The sequence below is a fragment of the Mercurialis annua genome, linkage group LG1-X, assembly GCF_937616625.2.
Source record: "Mercurialis annua linkage group LG1-X, ddMerAnnu1.2, whole genome shotgun sequence".
Lineage (NCBI taxonomy): Eukaryota > Viridiplantae > Streptophyta > Magnoliopsida > Malpighiales > Euphorbiaceae > Mercurialis > Mercurialis annua.
In genome coordinates, this window is record NC_065570.1 from 73,863,111 (window position 1) to 73,888,316 (window position 25,206).

At 33.2% G+C, this 25,206-nt stretch overlaps 1 protein-coding gene and 1 long non-coding RNA gene across 3 annotated transcripts; one reads left to right on the forward strand and one right to left on the reverse strand.

Annotated features, from left to right (window-relative positions):
- Nucleotides 1–3,089: 3,089 nt before the first annotated feature.
- Nucleotides 3,090–8,721, reverse strand: LOC126682701 (uncharacterized). Its single transcript, XR_007641490.2, has 4 exons — nt 8,051–8,721; nt 7,895–7,972; nt 3,641–3,715; nt 3,090–3,151 (listed from the first exon to the last, which is right to left on the reverse strand). It is a non-coding gene; the product is annotated as an uncharacterized LOC126682701 (long non-coding RNA).
- Nucleotides 8,722–14,881: 6,160 nt separating this feature from the next.
- On the forward strand, nt 14,882–17,610 carry LOC126666172 (DNA repair RAD52-like protein 1, mitochondrial). 2 transcript variants are annotated; one of them, XM_050359165.2, is made up of 4 exons: nt 14,882–15,283; nt 15,387–15,424; nt 15,503–15,597; nt 15,686–15,975. In XM_050359165.2, the coding sequence occupies exons 1-4, from the start codon at nt 15,039–15,041 to the stop codon at nt 15,788–15,790; spliced, it is 483 nt and encodes a 160-aa protein (XP_050215122.1). In that variant the 5' UTR covers nt 14,882–15,038; the 3' UTR covers nt 15,791–15,975. The 2 variants fall into 2 exon arrangements, with proteins under 2 accessions (XP_050215122.1, XP_050215121.1); XM_050359164.2 differs by lacking the exon at nt 15,686–15,975 and adding an exon at nt 17,331–17,610 and having other exon boundaries at nt 14,898–15,283.
- Nucleotides 17,611–25,206: the final 7,596 nt, after the last annotated feature.

The following is a 25,206-nucleotide window of genomic DNA, read 5'->3' on the forward strand; positions in this document are numbered from 1 at the left end:
GTATAAAATACATCGAATCTTCAACCATCACACCCTTTAAGTGAAAAATTTTCAGATTTCAATTTTTCATGGTGGTATGTTCAAAAATTCATAATTTTCACTACATAAATCCGTTTTAGATGATCTTTATATCATTTTCACAGTGTTGGTATTTAGATCGGGTCAATCCGTCATGGGCGACCCGATCTAAATACCAACACTGTGAAAACAACAATATTAACTCTTCATTACGGATTAGTCCACAACTACCCCAAATACTAGTTTCAAGCTTCTTAAAATCATAATTGCCAAAACTCAAACCAAATCCAAAAAAAGACCACTATAATCCTTTTAATTTTAAGTTGGCTTCTTTAAATAAGTACCCTATATGGCTATACTTAATTAGATTTTTACTGTTGACCTAAAAAAAGTTGATAACATACTTTTTAAGTTTCCAAATTGCACAAATAACTTTATGATATTTGAGGATTACTATCAACTATAAAAAAGGAAGGAAGTGGTTACAAGAATCAAAATCTCCTACAAAATCTCAATATAGCAATTAATATTCAAGAATCTTTAATAATCCTTAATTATAGTAACTAATAATTTGAATTATATGCCATAAACGGCAAAAGGGAACAAAAAAAATAAAATGATTAAAAAAATAAAAACAACAAGCATTTGAGAAACAAAAAAAATCTAGCAAAAAGAAGAAATTCAAATGTAATTCCCATATGTAATGGCAAATACATGATTATTCAAATACATCTTAAAAAACAAATAACAATTTTTTTAAACCAGCTGTAATTATTTTTTCAACAAAAAAAAGATTTGATTTTTTTTAAATAATAAAATTTTACTGATAGTTACCTAATGGTTAACTAATATGAAAATTAACAAATTTTTTATTTTATAAATGTAAGAATGACAACATTGAAAGTTCTGATATGACGGAGTATGGAAGGAAGATCTTTATGTGGACATTGGTTTTACTTTTCAGTTAACTAATAATTAAGGTTAACTATATATTTTTTTCCAGTCCCTTTACTTACAATTTTTTTGTTCCTCCAGTCCCTCAAAAGGACCTAAAAATCGAAATTTTGCCAAGTACAGGGACTTGAAGAACAAAAAAATAGTACAAGGGCTTTTTGAACAAAAATGATATAGTACAAGGGCCTCTAAATGGGTTTAGCCAATTATCTTCATTGTCTCCAAGTTAGTAGGAATACCTATCTTTTAGCTTAATTGAACTATAAAATTAAAATATTGTATTTGGTCAATATATTATTATTTAAATTTCTATCTTATTATTTTTAAAAATATTATTAATAAAATTAAATTAATTATTTAATTATGGTTATTATAGGGACATGAAAATTTACTGAATAATCCTTTTCAGTTTACTACTAAATAAAATTTCTATAGTAATTAATTAATTAATTATTTAATTAATCATTATTGTAATTAAAGTCTTAATTAGAATAGGTAGCTAACTTATCTCCAATTTAATTTTTAGTATGTAAAAAATAACTATAATTGTCTCTAAATTAATAGGAATACCTATCTTTTAGTTTGATTGAACTACAAAATTAAAATACTGCATTTAGTCAATATAATATTATTTAAATTTCTATCTTATTATTTTTAAAGATATTATTAATAAAATTAAGTTAATTATTTAATTATGGTTACTATAAAACCAAAAGAAGAATAAATTCAGTATGGAAAAAAATTTAAAACCCGAATATATTATATTTATTTTTACAAAAATTCTTAACTAATTTAATATTAATTATAAATAAAAAATTGATATAATTATAATGAATTTACTAATATGTTCATTGACGGGTTACGTTACGAGCCACGTGCATATCACGTAATGCGAAACTAGTATAAAAGAAAAGAAGGAATCAGATGATTCCAGAGAAGAAGAAAGGAGAAGCAGAGAAGGTTTAGGCGATCGATTCGTTCTGTCGCCGTTTCTCGTCCAAATCGAGCGTTTTTTATATCGATTTGTTCAGAATTCAATTCTCTATCTACCACGAGCATCAAATCGAAGTAATTTGATGATTTTTGATATTGAAATGATTGGATTAGGGTTATTTCATTTTAACGAATTAAACTAATCGTAATCGCGTTTCTATAGTCGTTTTTAATGAGAATTGGATTGGAATATGTGTTAAAATGGAGTGGGTGCATGTCGGGAGTGCCGGCAAGCGGCGAAGCGCCCGGAAAATGGATTTTCTGGGAGCTGATATGGGTATGCGGACGCACACATGGTGTGCGGATGCACACCAGACCGTGCGAACGCACGGGACCTTTCGTGCGCTCGCACAGCCAGCTATCGCGCCTGTTTGAATATTTTGACCCGTTTAGACCTTGATTTCCGACTTCAAGTACGTCGGACATTAAAAGTAAATTACGGACCCCGAAAACGAGAAATTTTGATATCGAACATAACGGGTTCGATTAGGGTTTCGGGATATAAGAAGCCTAAGTTTAAGAATCGATGAATAAGAGAAATATCGAATATCTTGATTAGGTATTAGAATACGATTAAAGTTAAGAATCGTATTTGAAATACGATTATATTAACCTAAGTTTGTAACTAAGGATTTTGATATTAAGCCTACGTTTATGGATTAAACGTACAGGTAACTCGACTAAGTAACTGACGTATCGACGAGCTATCAAGCCGATGAGCTGGAGTAGCTAAAAGATCGAACAATGCACGGAGCCTACGTGTGCGGGTGTCACGACCCATTTTCATGAATCGCGACCAACGCTATGGGTATGGCTGTACCAAAACCCGTAGCTAGCCTTGCGGATAAACAACAATTAGATAAACCTGCAAGAAAACCAATGCTCGGGGGCAACCGAGACTTCAGCCTAATTCTAACAGTTCATAAAATACAACATTTATATAATAAATGCTCGATCAATTTCGAGTCTCCAACATAGCATAAATATTTAATAACCCAAGTTATTATATTAAATCCAAAACAATTAAATCAGTAGAATAATTCTGATAACAAGCATTAGACAAATACGACTTCTAATTACTACTGCGGTCTAAGAATAAAATCAGTTTAATAAACTTAATAAAATAAAGTAAAACCTCCGAGGAAATAAAGAATCGGAGAGCAGCTGACTCGCTCATATCATAACCCTGGAAAAATTTGGAAAACAACGGGGTCAGATATACTGATATGAGTTCATACCACTATTTACATTTACCAAGTGAAAAACCTTTAAAACCGTTTAAAAACGTTATATAACAACATTACTTTTAATAGTTGGAACCCTAATCCACAATACTAATTATAACCATAATCCATATAGGCATGGTCCCGAGAGCTGAGCTACACCGAGTTACCACCGACCACTCTTAATCCATAGCCAGAGTCCCGAGAGCTGAGCTACACCGAGTTACTCTACTGGTCCCGAGAGCTGTGCTCACACCGAGTTACCACCACATTTCACATACCTTATCTAGATCAATACCGGTGCGCATACAGTCCTAATGATGCCCATTAGGTAGCATGTTCCAACTAGAAGTCATAATGATAAAATAGTTCGAAATATACGTACATTATATATTTATATATTAAAATAACAATTTACTTAATAAAGCGGTAAATAGTAAGTACAAACTCACAGCTTGCTAATCCACGTGATAACCTGATAAGCAACCAATCCTGATTCGTCTCCAAAGCACGAACAGTCAACGAGTCTAGACAATATAAATAATTATTAAAACAGACCCTAACTCTAGAGAGTACTAGACACCACATAGGACTAGCACAAACAGCAAATCACAGTAAAATCAAACAGAGTAAATAAGCTACTCAGACAAATTAAAATGCCATGACAAATCGAGTCTATTGAGTTCCCGCTTTAAAATCCATTTCAGAAAATATTATTTAAATATTATTTAAATAATAAATTAATTTAAATTCCAAATAATGGGTTAGCTGAGTTACTGATAACTACCAAGCTAACCTCAAATGTCAGGCGACCCAAGTCTAACCCGGCCCATACACTTATCTGAAATTATAAACCACAGTTTATAATAAAATAAAAAAAAATAAAAAACCATTTGATAAAACAATAAATTAATATTTAAAAACGGAACTCAATATCTTAAAACTCAAGTAACCAATAGTTACTAATAATTTACTAAAAGGTTTGAAATCTTAAAACGTCAAATTGACACGTCTAGTCAATAAATTCCAAAATTTAGTAATTAACCGAGTAATTATAAATTATGGATTAAAATATAATTATCGATATCCGATTATAATTATAAAAAAAATCAATATAATAAATAAAATTAACATTATTTTTAGATTTAAAATAGAGAAAATAATAAGAAAAACCATAATATGGACTTCTTTTTCACACTTTACCATTTTTATTAGAAAGTTTATATTAGTGCCACAATTGTTATTTTTTTTTTCACCCACACCATTCCGTTTGTCATTTTTCATATTATGTCGTTTCCTTCTTCTTCTTCATTACATTTTTCCTGCAATCAGAGCTTTATGGTTTTTTCCTTTGTTCTGTTCCACGATGGATCCATGGACGGGTTGATTGGCGTTCTCCGATGAGCCTTCGCGATTGCTGCTGTTGCAGAGGAGTCGTTGTCAAAATGAAATAGCAATCGCAAATCACAGATACACCGGCGAGCTACTGTTCATGAGGGTACGCAACGGCTGGGTATGAACACCCATCTGGGTTTTATTCAAAAGCCAGATTTTTTCCGGCTAAATCAACAGAAACTCCGATAAGGGAACAACATTGACGTTTCTGGCAAAAATTAAGAAGCAAATAGCATAATGAAAAAAGGAAAAGAGGAAAGTAGCCATTATCATTGAAGAATATGACGATGGAGAAGAAGGATGGGATTAAAATATAGATTTTTTTGGTTGAAAAAAGAGAAATAATGGAGTTTGGTGTGTGTTTCAGTGTGAGGTTGTATCAACGCAGAGAGATGTGGAGTGGGAAGAAGTGAATGACAAAAGCAACCTATGTGTCAGTTTATGTGCTTTTTTATTAATGTTTTGGATTTAAAAAGTACAATGCATTTGTGAAAGAATTGATTAAATGATACTAATAATAACTTAAGTTTTGGACTTTGGTCTTTTAATGACTTTTTGGCACTTTTGCTTCTGTCGTTTGATCAATTAATTTTCTTTTGATTAATTAATTTAATAAATAATAAATACATTCCGATATGTCTCAAATATACAATTAGCGGTGAATTTTATTTATTTAATTTATATTTAGAGATTGAAATATGTTTATTTGGATTTTAATTGTAGTTCAGATTTTTTATTTATATAATGAATTACACTCGGAGACATATTTGATACATTACCGGCATATATTTGATACATCTCTGATACATATTTTATACATGAAAGATATATACATTTTAAGTGCACTTAATAGAGCCGTCTTCCCAAACTATAAACAATGACGGTGTTAGTGTTTGATTTATTGGTGAGTTTGATTTATTTATTTTATGTTTGAAAATCTTAAATATCTTACTTTATTTTTAAAATATAATTCAGATCTCAAATACATATTTGATACATTTTTATTATGTATCGGAAATTTTATTACATGCATTAGATATGTATTTTTTATACATAATTGATACATCTCGGATACATAATTTATACATGCTATTTATCAAAAAAAAAGAAACTTTAAGCTTGATGGGTTTTATTTTATTGTGATTTTAATTGTTTGATTTATGGTTATGTGATGTGATCAATAATAGGCTGAATGGGTGGCCTCCATAATAAATAAGGCTAAATTCTTAATTGTTGTTGCTGCAATTTTATTTTTCAGCAGGGTGGTTTTTAAGGTACTAAAGAATGATGTTGAGATTGAGCTGCAAAGGGACATGGGGTTTTAGTGAATAGAAAGATTCATGGATTTGTTTTCTGGATTCTGATTTTTAATAAAAAAAAATTACACATGATAGAAATATTTTCTTAATTGTACTTAATAAATATATCGTTGATATATAATTTTTAGTTCTATTATATATTTTTTTATACATATTTGATACATTTTCGATACATAATTTAAACATGATTTTTTATCAACATCTTTTTTAGTTATATTACCTAATTTATAGGTATTTTTTTTCCTAAATTTATACACGATAGATAAATCTCTGATACATATTTAATACATTTCCGATACATAATTTATATATAAAAGATACATTTTAAATGTAATTAATAGATACATCTTCAATACATAATTTATACATGATAAATACATTTCAAATGTAATTAATAGATACATGATTGATACATAATTTATACACGATAGTCATATTTGCTACCATATAATTTATACATGATAGATAAAAAAGAATAATGCTCTTAATAGATACATTACTGATACACGATTTATACATGATAGGTACAATTTTTAAAATTAAATGGATATATTATGTATCTTTTTAATTTTTACCTTTTATTTTTAGACGATTTAATTGAATCAACCGACTAATTTGATAGGTTCATTTATATATTTATACATTTTTCGATACATATTTTATACGTGATAGATACATTTTTAAAATGTACTTTATAGATACATCGTGATATATATTTATACATAATAGATACATCTCTAGTACATAATTATACATGATAAATAAATTATTTATGCATCACACTCGTGTTCGTTATGTATCAATAATGTATCCGATAAATAATTTATAAAATTATATTTTTTAAGTTATATCATTTTATGTTTTTGTATATTTTATATTTTTAATATTTTTAAAATTAAAATTTAATTTTAAATTTTAAATAAGTATATAAATAAATAAAATTATTTTATTAAAAAATAAAAAAAACAACAAAAATTGGTTCATATCCAATTCATTTTAACTGAATTGGATGTGGAAATTGGACCCAATTCCTTACTGAATTGGGTACAATTCAGTAACTGACCCGCGCATCATGCGCGGGTCAGTTTTATATGGTACTATGTTGGTGCAACTCTAATGACGCGTCAGTTGGCCTGACGTGTGCGTCAGGCCAGCTGGCGCACTGACATTAATTGTCAGAATGGTATTTTTGAAATATTTTTTATAAAAATGGTATAGCTGTTATTTTTCATAGTGACATGTATAATGTGTGAAAACAGAAGCTATTTTTTGGCAATTTTGTTATTTTCTCTTTAAAATAATGTTACCAACTTGATAAATCATAAATCAAAATTAAATTCAAAAGTTGGAATTGATGTCAAATCAATTATCAATGAATAAAGAGAATAATTAAAAATAACTTAAATAATCAATTTATTTAAAACAAAACAAATCAATGACCCCTTTGGCCATTTGACCACCACTTACAAAACAATGAACAATTTCAAATCAAAGCACAACCACGTAAACCATAATCAAATCCATGCAATCATGACTAATTCATTAACCAAATCAAAGCAACATATGAATTTTGAATTATTCCCGCCTACCATTAAACAACAACCAATTATATGAGTTAATCACGCAATGAACAGAAGCAATGAAAAAAGAAACAAACCATACCAATTTATATCTTAAATAATCACAGCAATATTATTAGTAAGGAAACAACAACAGGAATCAATTTAACCTATGTCAACACAACATCTCAAGAAACTCTCCCTCAAAGCAACGAATTCATGCTCAGGAGCCATTATCATGGCGGGTTGGGTTTGACAAATCCAAAATGAAACTGAGTGGTATCAATAAAGCAAAACAGCAAAAGGGATCCGAGATATAACAAATCTTCATATAATCAGAAACTAAATAGTAGCAATAAAGCTTTAAAACAGCGACAGAATATGAACCAAGCGATGAACCGAACGGCAAACAAACGGAAGGATTTTTACATACCAATTCGAGATGTAATACGTAACGATTAACAAGGTTTCCGTATAGAGATGAATCGTCAACGAAGAATTCAAATTGATGCTAAAACAATGAAGTTACGAGTTAATAAGCAGATGTGACGATATCGTATCGAAATAACGAATGAAACGATTTACTTACCGAATCTCAAACGAATGGAAAAGGAATGGAGGTTTAAGTGTTTTTTGAGAGCTTTCAGCAAGGGAGTCGGCTAGGGTTTTATTGTTAACGAATGAGATGAATTTGGATTTAAAAATAAGACCTATATATGTATATGTATATAAGAAAACCAGAAGAGATGTTCACGCAACTGCTGCAACAAACAAATTAAAGAATAGGTCTCATAAGAGACAGGTTAATGCATTCATGGGCTTACATGAATTAACATAATTCATGGGCCAATGATTTGCATGGGCTATTCATGAATTTTCATGAATAAGAATAGTTCATGGGCCAAAACTCCAACATGTATGGTAATGAATTGAAGTGTGCTTTGCGTGGGCCAAAATAAATAATTTATTCAAACCACAAATCGAACCATGAATTCGTAAGCGACTCCTAATAATAACCGGAAACTCATCGGAAAAACCAAAAAAATAAATAAAAAAAATACGGGATATTACATTCTCCCAAACTTATTAAAAATTCGTCCTCGAATTTAAAAGAAAAACAACCGTCGAACAACATAGCATAAAACTACACGTCTAGTTGAACAAAAATCACAAAACTAATATGAAAATGTATCAACAAGATACCCAACATAACAAGGACAACAAATCAACAACACTGTAGCGCACTCTGTCTTTCAAGAACAATCCTCAATCAAGAAACCAACCCGACTGAAATCAATAGTACTCCGTGCTTAATGACCAACGCACTTGCGGAAGCAAAACTCAACAGGTTGTCCCTCAAAACAACTCAATACCTCCAGTTGCATAGATCGAACACACTCAGAGGTCACCAAAGTACCGACACAACTTCCACTAGGCATAAACGATAACACAACTCTAGGCGAGATCGACCAAGATAAAACAAACTTTATTACACAACACTCGGCTGATATACTTAGCATAATTAGGAACAAAGTTTGAATCTTAAAACTGACACTGATTCGCAATATAAGCGATCACAACACACATATGCACCAAATTCTTCTTCTAACAATTAGGTGCTCCAACTAATACTCGTTCAATGCAACGAGAAATAACAACAATTATTCAACTGAGAGCCACTATTACTCTATACCGGAGTGGCTTTCAAAACTAGCTCGAAACTCATCTATTATAAAATTCTCAATATCAAATACAAGATCAAGCACTAAGCTCAACTATAGCTCTTACAACTCTAAACTCTATCGTCAATCAGGGATGCTGAAAAACACAAGCTGAAAATTATTCTTGCATTCTACAACACTTACTTACTTTCACTTACAGCATCTCTTCATCATAATTATCGATAACAGGACTCAATAAACTTCAGATAATATTTCAGTTCCAAAACAAACGTTATAATAATCATCCAATCCTAACGATTAGTACCAACTCGATAATACTATTAACTTGTGAATCATAAAACACAAAAACTCATATCGCAATTCAAAGAAAAGCGAACCTCTCTCATGATAACAAGAATTTCTATATAAGTGATAAACAATATCTATCATATTAATTCTTCCAATCACTCAGAAACATAACTCCACGACTACACAGAACATTGACTGCATCTCAAAACTTAAAATTTTGTCGCCCACACAAAGGGTTCAACCACTTACCCGAACGATATTTAAACATCACAATAACGTTGTTACGTAACTCGGGGAATTCTTCCATCCCTCTGGATCCATGTTTCATTATCGACCATTACTTAGCGCTTATCGCATGACTCTGATGGTATCGTTATACCATATAATACTTAGTATGCTAGCCTCATCATCACGTTGCATAATGTCGACTGTCCACCTCGTACGTGATCATACGCAACGATCAAATAATATATCGATCATTCTTACGTAAGCAGAATACTTTCGCATACGTATATCGTCTAACAATCCTATCGATCATACTAACAGACTCAGATCGTAGGGAGGAGAGTTAAAATCTTAAGATCAAACAAAAACTGATCAAGACATGACTCAAATCCCTATGTGTTGTAGTAGTTCCTAGATAGACTCACACATGAACAGTGGTATCCTGGACCAACTGCTCTGATACCACAATTGTCACAACCCAAATTATTGAGCCGAGAGCGGCGCTAGGGAACAGGAGTGGTAGCTCCGGAACCCGTAGCAAGCCTAAATCCACTATGAATTTTTTCGCGAATTAAATATATTATTTTATATAAAATATTTTCAGAAAACCTTTTTAAACTTTACTATTATAAATATCAAATTATCTTTATTGCTTTCTGAAAACCATTACGAATCATTCTTATAGACTAGGGTCTTACCGAGCGACATCTCATGTCCAGCACTGCCCTGTCTCTAATCATAATCTCAACCAATTCCACTCATGGCAATTGGTTAAGGAAATCAAACAGTTAAAATACAATCTTTACAAACAAATAATATATATATATATACTTTTATATCAAATCAGAGTTGCCCTTTAAACCGTTTGAATTTAAATCTCACATTACATACAGACATCTACCGACTACTGCAGCTCTACGAAGAAAACATTCCTCTACATAGTCTTTCATTATTGTAGACTTCCGGAACAAGAAAAGGAAGTCCGTCCTGCAAAACGCTTTGACCTAAAAGAAAGACTGTGAGGGGTCAGTATATGGGAATATACTGAGTGAGTTCATACATTTACTAATAAGTATTCATATAAAACATAAAACAATGCAATAACATTCAAACCTCATGCAGCCAAGTATAGGATCCGATTGAAACCCTAATCCTCAAACATGCTAATCATACATCCTCAAATCAAATCATATAATCTCAAAGTTGTGAGTCCAACTCACTGGTGGGTCCAACCCACTAGATACGGGGACTCCAGGTTACATCGTAACCGAGTGCTCGCTCGTATCGAATTCATAAGTCCAACTTCAAAATTTGTATTCATAGTCAAGTCTTCATCTATATCAAATCAAAACTGGTGATCACGCAGTCCTATTGCCACCCAATAGGTAGCACGTTCCATCGGATCGATACCGGTTTCAAATCAAACATATATGCAAATTAAGTAAAGAATTTGCATTGTAAACATTTAAATCGAATATAAAGCAATATAAAATATTTGCTTGTATAAATACTTTAAAAGTAAATCGTATAAACTCACAATGACCGCTTATCCAAAAATACTCTGGTGCTCAAAAACGTCTAGCTTCCCGAGCTCCTGGTCCAGCGCCTCCTTGTCTCGCCGGATCTAAAACTATTTTAAAATAATTGACTCACGTCAGAATCCCATTCTAAGATTGACTCTAGACTCGAGACACGACGCATTACTCTTATCGATTATCGTGCTTCTCACGTGCATCCCAATAAACGGTTTCTACTCGTTTACGGATCGAATATCACTTTTAAATAAATTCTCTTTTAACCTCGTTAGGTTAATTAGCTTAAATACATTGCTATTCAATCGGTTTTTATCTCGATACGCGAGTATTAACAAATTTCCAAAATATAACGATGGGCCGAAACATTGTGCGAGCGCACGTCTCACTGTGCGTTCGCACAGTGGACTGTGCGTTCGCACACAGGACTGTGCGTTCGCACACAGGACTGTGCGTTCGCACAGTCTTGCTGTGCGTTCGCACAGCACCGTGCGATCGCACAGTGTGCTGTGCGTTCGCACAGTTGGACCGTGCGGCGCACAACCGTGGGTTTTCACCCCTGCTCCGTTTCTGATGTAATTTCGATTTAAAAACGATCCTAACGCATCCAAAACGCTTAATCTATATTCAAAACGCTATAATTCAATTCTAATATCGTTTAAAACGATATAATCGTTTCGTGGCCTAAAACCTTAACTCAATATGACTCCAAAAATATCCATTCAAACGGAAAAACGTCAAGCTTACCGTGATTACCCGTCGAAATACGATAAATTCGAGTTATAGAACGTCGGAAACGGACGAGAAACAGAGATCGAGCGACGAACCGATAGAATTTTCAACGAAGAAGATGAAATGATATCTGATCTCTCTGGATCCTTCACTTTGAAGGAAAACTTATATATATATGGTTGAGATACACTTTGGTCCTTCGTCTCTTTAACTTAAACCAATTCTCTATTAAACTTTCTATTTTAACTTAATGATTATTTATTTACTTTAACTCAATTACGTACGTATTATTTATATCTAAATAAATAATACGACTCCAAAAATTATTATTTTCCATCAATAATCTTTTAATCGCTATTCTCGGGCTTAACTGGCTAATTTACATTTTGGTCCTTAAACTTTTCCAAAATTACAATTTAGTCCAAAACGCATCCGCGTCCGAATTTTAAAAGGTCTCCAATTGACCCGAAACTTTTATCACAAATACTATAAAACGTTTCGCGGACCTTGGCGAAATAATTATCACCTCGGGATTTATAATTTATTTTATATAAATTTTTCTAAGTCTTTTCCTTAATTCCCGCTAATCCGCTCAATAAAAATTATTTTTAATTTCCGATATCATTAAATTAAATCCATCTTACTTAATTCGTCGGAATTTACGACTTAATTATTCTAAAATATTTAGGATATTACAATATACCTTACCTAGATCTTTACCGGTGCGCACGCGGTCCTAATGGAGCCCATTAGGTAGCATGTTCCAACTAAGAGCCATAATGGAAACAGTTCGAAATATACGTACAGTGTATATGTATATCAAAACAACAATTTACTTAATAAAGCGGTAAATAGTAAGTATAAACTCACAGCTTGCTAATCCATGTGATAACCTGGCAAGCAACTAATTCTGGTTCGCCTCTGAAGCGCGAACAGTCGACAAGTCTAGACAATGTATAAATAATGAATTAAAATCAATCCTAACTCTATAGAGTATTAGACACCACATAGGACTAGCACAAATAATAAATCACGGTAAAACAATTCAGAGTAACACAATACCAAATAATGCCCAATTAATACAAGTCTATTGAGTTTCTCGCTTTAAAATCCATGTCATAAAATATTATTTAAATAATGATTAAATTATAAATCCAAAATCGATTCCAAATAGTGGGTTAGCCGAGTCACCGATAGCTACCAAGTTAGCCTCACCTGTCGGGTGACCCAAGTCTAACCCGACTCAAAACGTTTATCAAATATAAACCCGAGTTTATATTTATAAAATAATTTGGTAAAATAATAATTCACTTTAAAACAGAACTCAATATCTTCAATTTTAAGTAACCCAAGTTACAACCCAAAAACTTAACTAAATTAAGTTTAAAAATATTCTAGGGCTAAACTGTAATTTAACCAAATTGACATGCCAAACGATATCCAAAATCAAATATAATTACCCGAGTAATTATATAATTTAGGTTATAAAATAAACATCGTCTTCAAACTATAATCATTAAAACCAACTGATTATAATAAATATTATTTTTGGATTTAAGTGATGCTAACAATTTGTAAAAATCATAATTAAAACGATATTAGTTAATTTGGTTTTCATCGGTATAAAAACAAACTTGATCAACAACTCAAAGCTAAGCAATTTTATGAACCAATGGCATAACCAAATCATACCAAGCTAATTAACACCTCTTATCCCCCCCCCCCCCCCCCCCCCCCCCCCCCCCGAAACATCAACATAAAGAATGAAACAAGATTACCCAAGTAACAGTACCCATGCAAAATCTGGAATTCAACCAATCAACTAAGCCTAGATTATGAATTCTTTAAATAACCATCAACAACAACACTAGCAACATATCTTAACTAACATGAATAAGAATCAAGAAAATTGTGGCTGGAAAACCAACGGGTGAAGGTCACCACGTTCGTCTCGATTCAAACAATGAATCGTCGAACCCAACCAAGAACAATCAATTGAAAGCAAGCCTAAGCAACACACAAACAAGATATACAGCAGATACAAAAGCAAGGAACGGCAGAATTCAAAACAAGAAGACGATGAACCGAACGGCACCAAAACGAAGGGATTCAACGTACCAAATTTAGAAGTATCACGTAGGGATTGAAGAGAACAATCTGAACTATCGTAATGCAGTAAGGGCCTATGTTTCAATGCTAGAACAAGTACATTACGAATAAGAAACGGTAATAGAACAAGTAAATAATGTAAAATATAATGTGGCAAATAATTATGTTAGTTAATAGTGACCGGGTAATTTCTGTTCATAAAAGGACCGATTAAACATAAAATGAATAATACATGGATCTATTGAATAATAAATTATACAAAAAAATTTAAAAAAAATAAATATAAAAATACATGGATTTCTCTGTGGGTTAAGCCATAAACAAGTACCAGATCTGGAGATTACAATCAATTGCCAAAGAGGAGGGCTGATTAGGGATGGCAATGGGGCGGGGCGGGGTGGGGACGGGGAAGCCATCCCCATCCCCGCGTCTATGGGGAATCCCCATCCCGGTCCCCATTTAATTAATGGGGATAAAATCATCTCCGTCCCTATTTCCATGGATTCCTCATCTCCATAGGGATCCCCGTTTCCCGTACAATTAAATATAATTTATAAATAATTTTATTATTTTTATAAGATATTTTTAAAAAAAAATTATAGAAAATACTATTATCTTTTATAATATTATATATTTTATAACTAAATAGAAACTAATAAAAAAATTAAGTTAAATTATTTAAAATTATAAATAACATAATAAAATTTATAATATAATATAAATATGCATAAATATAAATCAGGTCCCCATGGGATGGAGACTATACTCCCCGTCCCCTCTCCATTCCCGTAGTTGGAGAATGATTTTTTCCCATCCCCATATTCATGGGGGTAACTGGTGGAAATTTCCCGTCCCATTAGGGGCGGGTCCCCATGGGGAATGGGGAATTCCCTCCCGTTTGCCATCCCCAGGGCTGATCCTTGAGTTCACGGCCCAAGGAGGAAAAAATTGATCGGTGTCCATCATGATCAAGGGTTTTGACCCTGAAACGAAGTGAAGTTGAGCGAAGATGTTGCAGAGGACGATAAAATGGTACGAATCCCCGTTGAATTTGAAATCGAAGCAATTAAGTCAACTGGTTCTTTCCAAACATTCTTCTTCTTCTTCGCCATTTGGAGAAACAGACGACATTCCAACTTCGTCAGGTATCAGCAGGCCTCTCGCTGAAATTCTTAAACAACTCAACAAGAAGGTCCCCGATTCCCTCGTCCGCCAACGTATTGATGATGGCTTTTCTACCAAATACATGCCCTGGTTCTTCCTCTTTTTTTCTTTCTTCCTCGCTGCCAATTTTTACTTCTACTCAGTTAGGTTTTAATTCAAAATAAGAGTAATTCTCTCTATGTTGCATTTGCAGGCATGTTGTGAATAGGATCATGAATTTACATGCTCCAGGTAATATTCAATGCTTCATTCTCTTTCGTCTTAAAATATCAATCCATTTTAAGTTCAATCCTTAATCTGTTAATGTAGAATGGTCTGGTGAGGTTCGCAGCATTACGTATTCATCTGATGGAAAGTCGGTCTCTGTTGTTTATCGTGTCACACTATATGGGACTGATGCTGAGGTAACTTGTTTTTCGCAATCTAAAATCTTTTTTATTTCTTCACTGAGATTACAACAATAGCACATTAGTGATAACATATACTTTCCAGAGCTGGCTGATTGAAAATGTGTTAATGCTGAAACATTTTGTCACATTCCTTCGTATGGGTGAGGTGAGGGGATTGTTTGGTGGAACTAACCTTTTCAGCTGTTAAGAGCACATACAAGCTTGAAATCTTGACCTTGGCTTCACATATTATCTTGGCTATTTTTATATCTCGCTGTGTGGTTTTCCTTATCCTGTAATACTAATGGTTTTTATGGTGCCTACATTAAGTACCCCAATCGAATTTTATATTTTCCTTATGATTTTTTTAATTGAAATTGAGTCTTAGGCTAAGTAGTACAGAAACGACAAGAAACAGGCACTGGGAAACAATATTTTCAAATAAGTACAATTGCAATAAGTAATTCCTAAAACCTATGAAGCATCATGAAAACTTTGAGAAAGTCGTGTTTTCCGCTTTTAAAACGTTTCAGAAACCAAACTCGGAAACTTATAGGAAATGTTTCAGGCCGTTTTGGTTTATAATAAATTAGAATCTAGACACCTATTTTAAACCAAAACGGCCTGAAACATTTCCTATAAGTTTCCGAGTTTGGTTTCTGAAACGTTTTAACAGCGGAAAACACGACTTTCTCAAAGTTTTCATGATGCTTCATAGGTTTTAGGAATTACTTATTGCAATTGTACTTATTTACAGCAGGTGCTTTTTCTGACTTAATTAACTTCTTATCTGTAATGAGATATGTAATTTTTGCCAGAACACTACTTTCTTTCTCCCAAGCCTCAAATATGCAATTGAAAATGCTCTATAACTTTGTCTGGCTGGATGTATGACAAAAGTTTCTGATAGAAAAACTTAAGGCTTGTGAGGAATTGCTCAAGTTTATAACACCAGTTAACACAACAAAGTGCAATTTGGCTGGATATTTGTTAGATTGATTTCAGAAATCTTCTGTAACATGAATGCTAGAAAAACATGTGTAAACCAATTTGAGTATTCTTACCTCGACATAAAAAAGAGAAGAAACGCCCATTCGGAACACTGTTGTTTCCGCTGTTAATTGCCTTTACTGTACGGAAAGCACCATCTGTTTATCTAGAATCTGAACACTACCGACTACATGGTCAGAAGTAGCATACATCATTCTTCCTTCCCTATTCGTTATTCATATACCTTTTTGCTTTTCTGGTGATAGTTCTGCTATGGAGTTTTATATTTAATTTGAAAGTTTGAAAATTTATGTCCAATGAAGCATGTTACTTGCTTCACTTTACCATAATATAACAGTTCTAGCATTTTGGAGCTAAACGTCTTATGTATAACTAGCTTACCACATGAATCGCAAGTTGATTTTTTTTGTTTGCGCATTATTTGATAAATTTTTATATATGGGATATGAAAAGATGAGGATGTTTCAACGACAAAGGATGAGAACTATTTCCTCATTGCTAATGTGTTTTGCACTTGTTTCAACGACAAAGGATGGACATCGGTAAGTTGGATGAAGTTTGATATCTGGAAACATGGTAAACCATAAATATAGTGGAAGATGCAAGCTTTGTGGAATGTGCTTGCTTACGAGGATGAATTGGTTTTATACAGAATTCAATGTAGAGGGATAAAAACCTCAATATATGTCTCACTTTGATTTCTTGCTTATAGTTTCTTCTGTAAACTGTTGAACCAGATATATAGGGAATCCAGCGGGACAGCTTCAGTGGATGATGTAGGTTATGGAAACGCTGTACAAAAAGCAGAAGCCATGGCATTTCGTCGATCTTGTGCTCGCTTTGGTCTTGGGCTTCATCTTTACCATGAAGATATGTTGTAGCAAACTTAAAAAAGAAAATTACCCTAGTTACTAGCTTAGGCCATTTTATTTTGAGTTTTACTAGAGCAAAAGTCTATTTTGAATTATACTATTATTAATTTTTTGATTTGAATTTAATGATTTTGCTTTACACAAAGATACTTTTTAAATTAGCAAAATACAACTACTCAAAATGGTAACCTTCCATATCTCAGTCTATTCAATTTGAAAGATATCAGTAAGATTCTTGCCATCAATTTGAAAGATTTCACCAAGATTCTTGCCATTAATCAACATTTAAGCTATCATTCAAACCTTCCCATTTAAACTATCATTTAAAACATGAAAACCCACTAAATACTAAACCCTAAATCAGACGTATCTTTCTTTTTCCTCTCATTATTTTCTTGGTTTTATTTATCTTTATCAAATTTATCTGATTTCTATTTCATTTTCGCATAGTTTTTACTATGATTTTTTTTCTTAGCAGAAGTTGTTCTTTTTTCCAGCGCTGTTCTTTTTTCCAGCTCGTCGTCGCATCCTCTTCAGAAGCAGCTCGTCGTCATCTTCTCCAGACCACCGGCGTCGTCCTTTAAGCAATAGGTTGTCACGTCTCTTCCTTTATGCCGTTCATCAACAGCCACCATACGTTCTGAATCAACGACGCCATATCATCTATTCTCCAGCATCATTCATCCCTGAATAAGCAGCTCCGACATAGATACAAGTCTCCCTCATTTTTTATTAGATGTAGTTAACCAATGGTTAACTATCTGTAAACTAACAGTCGTTGGAGTGGGACGAAGATAGGCGAATGATGAACGAAAGCGAACGATGAACGAAGGCGCGGTGGCTGGCAGCTGTTGTCTTTTTTATTGTAATTGGGATATTGGCAATGATGTACAAATAATTAAGGTTAACTATATATTTTTTAATGGTTAATTAATAGTTAACTAACTTTGTATGATTTTTTATAGGCTAAACCCATCTAGAGGCCCTTGTACTATATCATTTTTATTCAAAAAGCCCCTGTACTATTTTTTTGTTTTTCAGGTCCCTCTACTTACATAATTTTTTATTTTTAGGTCCTTTTTTAGTTTTTTCCAGTCCCTTTACTTATAATTTTTTTATTCCTCCAGTCCCTCAAAAGGACCTAAAAATCGGAATTTTGCCAAGTACAGGGACCTGAAGAACAAAAAAATAGTATAAGGGCTTTTTGAATAAAAATGATATAGTACAAGGGCCTCTAGATGGGTTTAGCCAAGATAATTTAGCTATCTATTCTAATTAGGACTTTAATTAGAATAATGATTAATTAAATAACTAATTAGTTAATGACTGTAAAACCTTTATTTAGTAGTAAACTGAAAAGGATTATTCAGTAAATTTACTTGTCCCCCCCCATCCGTGCTTTTATATATAGTATAGATATAAGTTGGCTAATTTGCCACTTTGATCCTTCATTTCTTTAACTTAAACCATTTCTCTTTTATAAACTTTCTAATTTAACCAAATGGTTAAATTATTCTTTTAATAATTCAATTACTAACATATTATTTATATCCAATAAATAATACTAACCCAATATTTTATCGTCATTAGTCTTCAAATTGCTATTCTCGAAGTTTAACTGGCTAATTTACACTTTAGCCCTTAAACTTCTCAAAAGTTGCAATTTAGCCCAAAACGCATCCGCGTCCAAATTTTAAAAGGTCTCCGATTGACCCGAAACTTTTACCACATACACTATAAAACATTTCGCGGACCTTGGCGAAATAATTTTCACTTCGGAATTTATATGGCTAAATTACCAGTTTAGTCCCTATACTTTATTTTGCGATTTTCTTAACATTTTTCTTTTCTAATACCAATTCCAACTTTAGAACTGAAATATAATGTTAAATCTCTCGCAATAATCCTTTCGAATCCGTCCTGCTAAAATTTAATATTTATCTTAATTTCTCGGAAATCTTTCCGATATCGCCACTCTGTCGACTTAACACTGGACACGTGGTCCAGTTAGATACTTAAATATTTTGGGGAATTACAAAAATTAAAACCCTGCTCGCTTGGCTGTTTTTAGGGCTATTCTGAAGTTCCCAAAACAGCTCAGTGAAGGAAGTTTGGGTGCGTTGTTAGACCCCCCTGCGCGTATTAGATTAAGTTTGAACCTTAACGGAAGTTGTAGACGGTGTTGCAGACAATAAGAATGTTGAATTGCTTTAGTAATCAAACTAATTTAAGTAATCGTTTTGATAGCACGAACTTGGCTAGAAAGCCGGTTTTCTAAAAATTGAGTCTAACTAGGAAATTTGTTAGTTCGATAATTTATCGGTTATTCGCAAAACATTTTGAGTTGAGATTAATTATAATAATATGAAAAGTGATTTAATAAAATAATTATTGATGGATACCGAATCCTATCTTAACTATAATGGAGCCGAGTCGCAGGAGATCCATTTTCAGACGATATCGGACTCCCGCTAAAAGGACCAGAACACATAAAGCAGACGGCTGAATCCATAGGATCCGCCGCGATATCATCCAACAAGATAAAGACCGAATCCATGAGGACTCGGACAAAGCGCGTCGACCCAGGGAATCAGATAGATTACCAGATCTACTACATGATCTCAAAGTATCTCTCCTATTGGGATACAAACTCCAACTTAGAAAGAGAAGCTCTAACTTAGGAAGACGAGACTATTTAGGAAGACGTTCCTAAATAGGACTCATGTCTAAATAAGGAAGATTACTCCTTATCAGGGTCAAACACTACAAAGCAGGATTCACTTTCCTACTATGATTCTACTAGGTATGCAATCATCTACTATAAAAGCAGCATGAGGTATGCCTAAACACACAACTACATTAATATACTTAAAACGCTTCTCAAAGCTCTAAACTGACTTTAGTATCGGTGTTGCAGAAAATAAGAATATCCAATTAGATTCTAAAACGGACTGTTTTAAGTAAGCGTTTTGATAGCCTGAAGTAGGCTAGAAAAGGGATTTTTGAAAAGTTGAGTTTAAATAGGAATTTTGTTAGCTCGATAAGTTATCGGTTATTCGGAAAACGTTTTCTAGTTGGGATTGATTAAAATCATAGAAAAATTATTTGATAAATTAATTATCGTTTTATCCCGTTTTTGGGGCTTTTATGCAGTCCCCAAAAAAACTCAGGGAGGGGATTTTAGGTGCGTTTTTGACCCCCTACGCGTACCAGATGAAGTTGGAAGCTGAACAAAAGTTTTAGAAAGTGTTGCAGAAAATAAGAATGTTCAATTTGTTTGGTAATCAGACCGTTTTATGTAAGTGTTTTGATACCCTGAAGTAGGCAAGAAAAGGGATTTTTGAAAAGTTGAGTTTAATTAGGAATATTGTTACCTCGATAAGTTATCGGTTATTCAGACAACGTTTCTAGTTGGGATTAATAAAAATCATAGAAATGTTATTTGATAAATTAATTATCGTTTTATCCCGTTTTTGGGGCTTCTGCATTCCTTAAAACAGCACAGGGAGGGGAGTTTAGGTGCGTTTTTTGACCCCCTACGCGTACCGGATGAAGTTGGAAGCTGAACAAAAGTTTTAGACGGTGTTGCAGTCAATAAGAATGTCCAATTAGTTTGGTAATCAGACTTTGTTTAGTCAGCGTTTTGATAGCCCGAAGTAGGCTAGAAAAGGGATTTTTGAAAAGTTGAGTTTAACTAGGAATTTTGTTAGCTCGATAAGTTATCGGTTATTCGAACAACGTTTCTAGTTGGGATTATTTAAAATAATAGAAAAGTTATTTGATAAATTAATTATTGTTTTATCCCATTTTTGGGGCTTTTCTGCATTCTCCAAAACAGCTCAGGGAGGGGAGTTTGGGTGCGTTTTTTTACCCCTTAGGCGTACCAGATCAAGTTGGAACCTAAACGGAAGTTTCAGACAGTGTTGCAGACAATAAAAATGTCTATTTAGTTTTGTAATCAGACTGTTTTAGGTAAGTGGTTTGATAGTCCAAAATAGGATAGAAAAAGGATTTTTGAAAAGTTGTGTTTAACTAGAAATTTTGTTAGCTCGATAAATTATCGGTTATTCGGACAACGTCTCTAGTTGGGATTATTGAAAATCATATAAAAGTTATTTGATAAATTAATTATCGTTTTATCCTGTTTTTGGGGCTAGTTTGCATTCCCCAAAACAGCTCAGGGAGGAGAGTTTGGGTGTGTTTTTTGACCCCCTACGCGTACCGGATGAAGTTGGAACTTAAACGGAAGTTTTAGAAGGTGTTGAAGAAAGTAAGAATATTCAATTAGTTTTGTAATCAGACTGTTTTAAGTAAGCGTTTTGATAGCCCGAAGTAGGCTAGAAAAAGGATTTTTGAAAAGTTAAGTTTAACTAGGAATTTTGTTAGCTCGATAAGTTATTTGTTATTCGGACAATGTTTCTAGTTGGGATAATTTATAATCATAGAAAAGTGATTTGATAAATAAATTATCTATTTATCCCGTTTTTGGGACTTTTCTGCATTCCCCAAAATTGCTCAGGGAGGGGAATTTGGGTGCGTTTATTGACCCCCTACGTGTACCAGATGAAGTTGGAACCTAAGCGGAAGTTATCGATGGTGTTTCAGAAAATAATAATGTTCATTTGGTTTGGTAATCAGATTAATTTAAGTTAGCGTTTTGATAGCCCGAAGTAGGCTAGAAAAGGGATTTTTGAAAAGTTTAGTTTAATTAGGAATTTTGTTAGCTCGATAAGTTTAGGTTATTCAGACAACGTTTCTAGTTGGGATTAATTATAATCATAGAAAAGTTTTTTGATAAATAAATTATCGTTTTATCCCTTTTTTGGGGCTTTTCTGCATCCCCCAAAATAGCTCAGGGAGGGGAGTTTGGGTGCTTTTTTTGACCCCCTACGCGTACCGGATGAAGTTGGAAGATGAACAAAAGTTTTAGACGGTGTTGCAGAAAATAAGAATGTCCAATTAGTTCGGTAATCAGACTTTTTTAAGAAAACATTTTTGATAGCCTGAAGTAGGCTAGAAAAGGGATTTTTGAAAAGTTGAGTTTAACTAGGAATTTTGTTAGCTCGATAAGTTATCGGTTATTCGGAAAACGTTTTCTAGTTGGGATTGATTAAAATCATAGAAAAATTATTTGATAAATTAATTATCGTTTTATCCCGTTTTTGGGGCTTTTCTGCATTCCCCAAAAAAACTCAGGGAGGGGATTTTAGGTGCGTTTTTGACCCCCTACGCGTACCGGATGAAGTTGGAAGCTGAACAAAAGTTTTAGAAAGTGTTGCAGAAAATAAGAATGTTCAATTTGTTTGATAATCAGACCGTTTTATGTAAGTGTTTTGATACCCTGAAGTAGGCAAGAAAAGAGATTTTTGAAAAGTTTAGTTTAATTAGGAATATTGTTACCTCGATAAGTTATCGGTTATTCGGACAACGTTTCTAGTTGGGATTAATAAAAATCATAGAAATGTTATTTGATAAATTAATTATCGTTTTATCCCGTTTTTGGGGCTTCTGCATTCCTTAAAAGAGCTCAGGGAGGGGAGTTTAGGTGCGTTTTTTGACCCCTTACGCGTACCGGATGAAGTTGGAAGCTGAACAAAAGTTTTAGACGGTGTTGCAGTAAATAATAATGTCCAATTAGTTTGGTAATCAGACTTTTTTTAGTCAGCGTTTTGATAGCCCGAAGTAGGCTAGAAAAGGGATTTTTGAAAAGTTGAGTTTAACTAGGAATTTTGTTAGCTCGATAAGTTATCGGTTATTCGGAAAACGTTTTCTAGTTGGGATTGATTAAAATCATAGAAAAATTATTTGATAAATTAATTATCGTTTTATCCCGTTTTTGGGGCTTTTCTGCATTCCCCAAAAAAACTCAGGGAGGGGATTTTAGGTGCGTTTTTGACCCCCTACGCGTACCGGATGAAGTTGGAAGCTGAACAAAAGTTTTAGAAAGTGTTGCAGAAAATAAGAATGTTCAATTTGTTTGATAATCAGACCGTTTTATGTAAGTGTTTTGATACCCTGAAGTAGGCAAGAAAAGGGATTTTTGAAAAGTTGAGTTTAATTAGGAATATTGTTACCTCGATAAGTTATCGGTTATTCAGACAACGTTTCTAGTTGGGATTAATAAAAATCATAGAAATGTTATTTGATAAATTAATTATCGTTTTATCCCGTTTTTGGGACTTTTGCATTCCTTAAAACAGCTCAGGGAGGGGAGTTTAGGTGCGTTTTTTGACCCCCTACGCGTACCGGATGAAGTTGGAAGCTGAACAAAAGTTTTAGACGGTGTTGCAGTAAATAAGAATGTCCAATATGTTTGGTAATCAGACTTTTTTTAGTCAGAGTTTTGATAGCCCGAAGTAGGCTAGAAAAGGGATTTTTGAAAAGTTAAGTTTAACTAGGAATTTTGTTAGCTCGATAAGTTATTTGTTATTCGGACAATGTTTCTAGTTGGGATAATTTATAATCATAGAAAAGTGATTTGATAAATAAATTATCTATTTATCCCGTTTTTGGGACTTTTCTGCATTCCCCAAAATTGCTCAGGGAGGGGAATTTGGGTGCGTTTATTGACCCCCTACGTGTACCAGATGAAGTTGGAACCTAAGCGGAAGTTATCGATGGTGTTTCAGAAAATAATAATGTTCATTTGGTTTGGTAATCAGATTAATTTAAGTTAGCGTTTTGATAGCCCGAAGTAGGCTAGAAAAGGGATTTTTGAAAAGTTTAGTTTAATTAGGAATTTTGTTAGCTCGATAAGTTTAGGTTATTCAGACAACGTTTCTAGTTGGGATTAATTATAATCATAGAAAAGTTTTTTGATAAATAAATTATCGTTTTATCCCTTTTTTGGGGCTTTTCTGCATCCCCCAAAATAGCTCAGGGAGGGGAGTTTGGGTGCTTTTTTTGACCCCCTACGCGTACCGGATGAAGTTGGAAGATGAACAAAAGTTTTAGACGGTGTTGCAGAAAATAAGAATGTCCAATTAGTTCGGTAATCAGACTTTTTTAAGAAAACATTTTTGATAGCCTGAAGTAGGCTAGAAAAGGGATTTTTGAAAAGTTGAGTTTAACTAGGAATTTTGTTAGCTCGATAAGTTATCGGTTATTCGGAAAACGTTTTCTAGTTGGGATTGATTAAAATCATAGAAAAATTATTTGATAAATTAATTATCGTTTTATCCCGTTTTTGGGGCTTTTCTGCATTCCCCAAAAAAACTCAGGGAGGGGATTTTAGGTGCGTTTTTGACCCCCTACGCGTACCGGATGAAGTTGGAAGCTGAACAAAAGTTTTAGAAAGTGTTGCAGAAAATAAGAATGTTCAATTTGTTTGATAATCAGACCGTTTTATGTAAGTGTTTTGATACCCTGAAGTAGGCAAGAAAAGAGATTTTTGAAAAGTTTAGTTTAATTAGGAATATTGTTACCTCGATAAGTTATCGGTTATTCGGACAACGTTTCTAGTTGGGATTAATAAAAATCATAGAAATGTTATTTGATAAATTAATTATCGTTTTATCCCGTTTTTGGGGCTTCTGCATTCCTTAAAAGAGCTCAGGGAGGGGAGTTTAGGTGCGTTTTTTGACCCCTTACGCGTACCGGATGAAGTTGGAAGCTGAACAAAAGTTTTAGACGGTGTTGCAGTAAATAATAATGTCCAATTAGTTTGGTAATCAGACTTTTTTTAGTCAGCGTTTTGATAGCCCGAAGTAGGCTAGAAAAGGGATTTTTGAAAAGTTGAGTT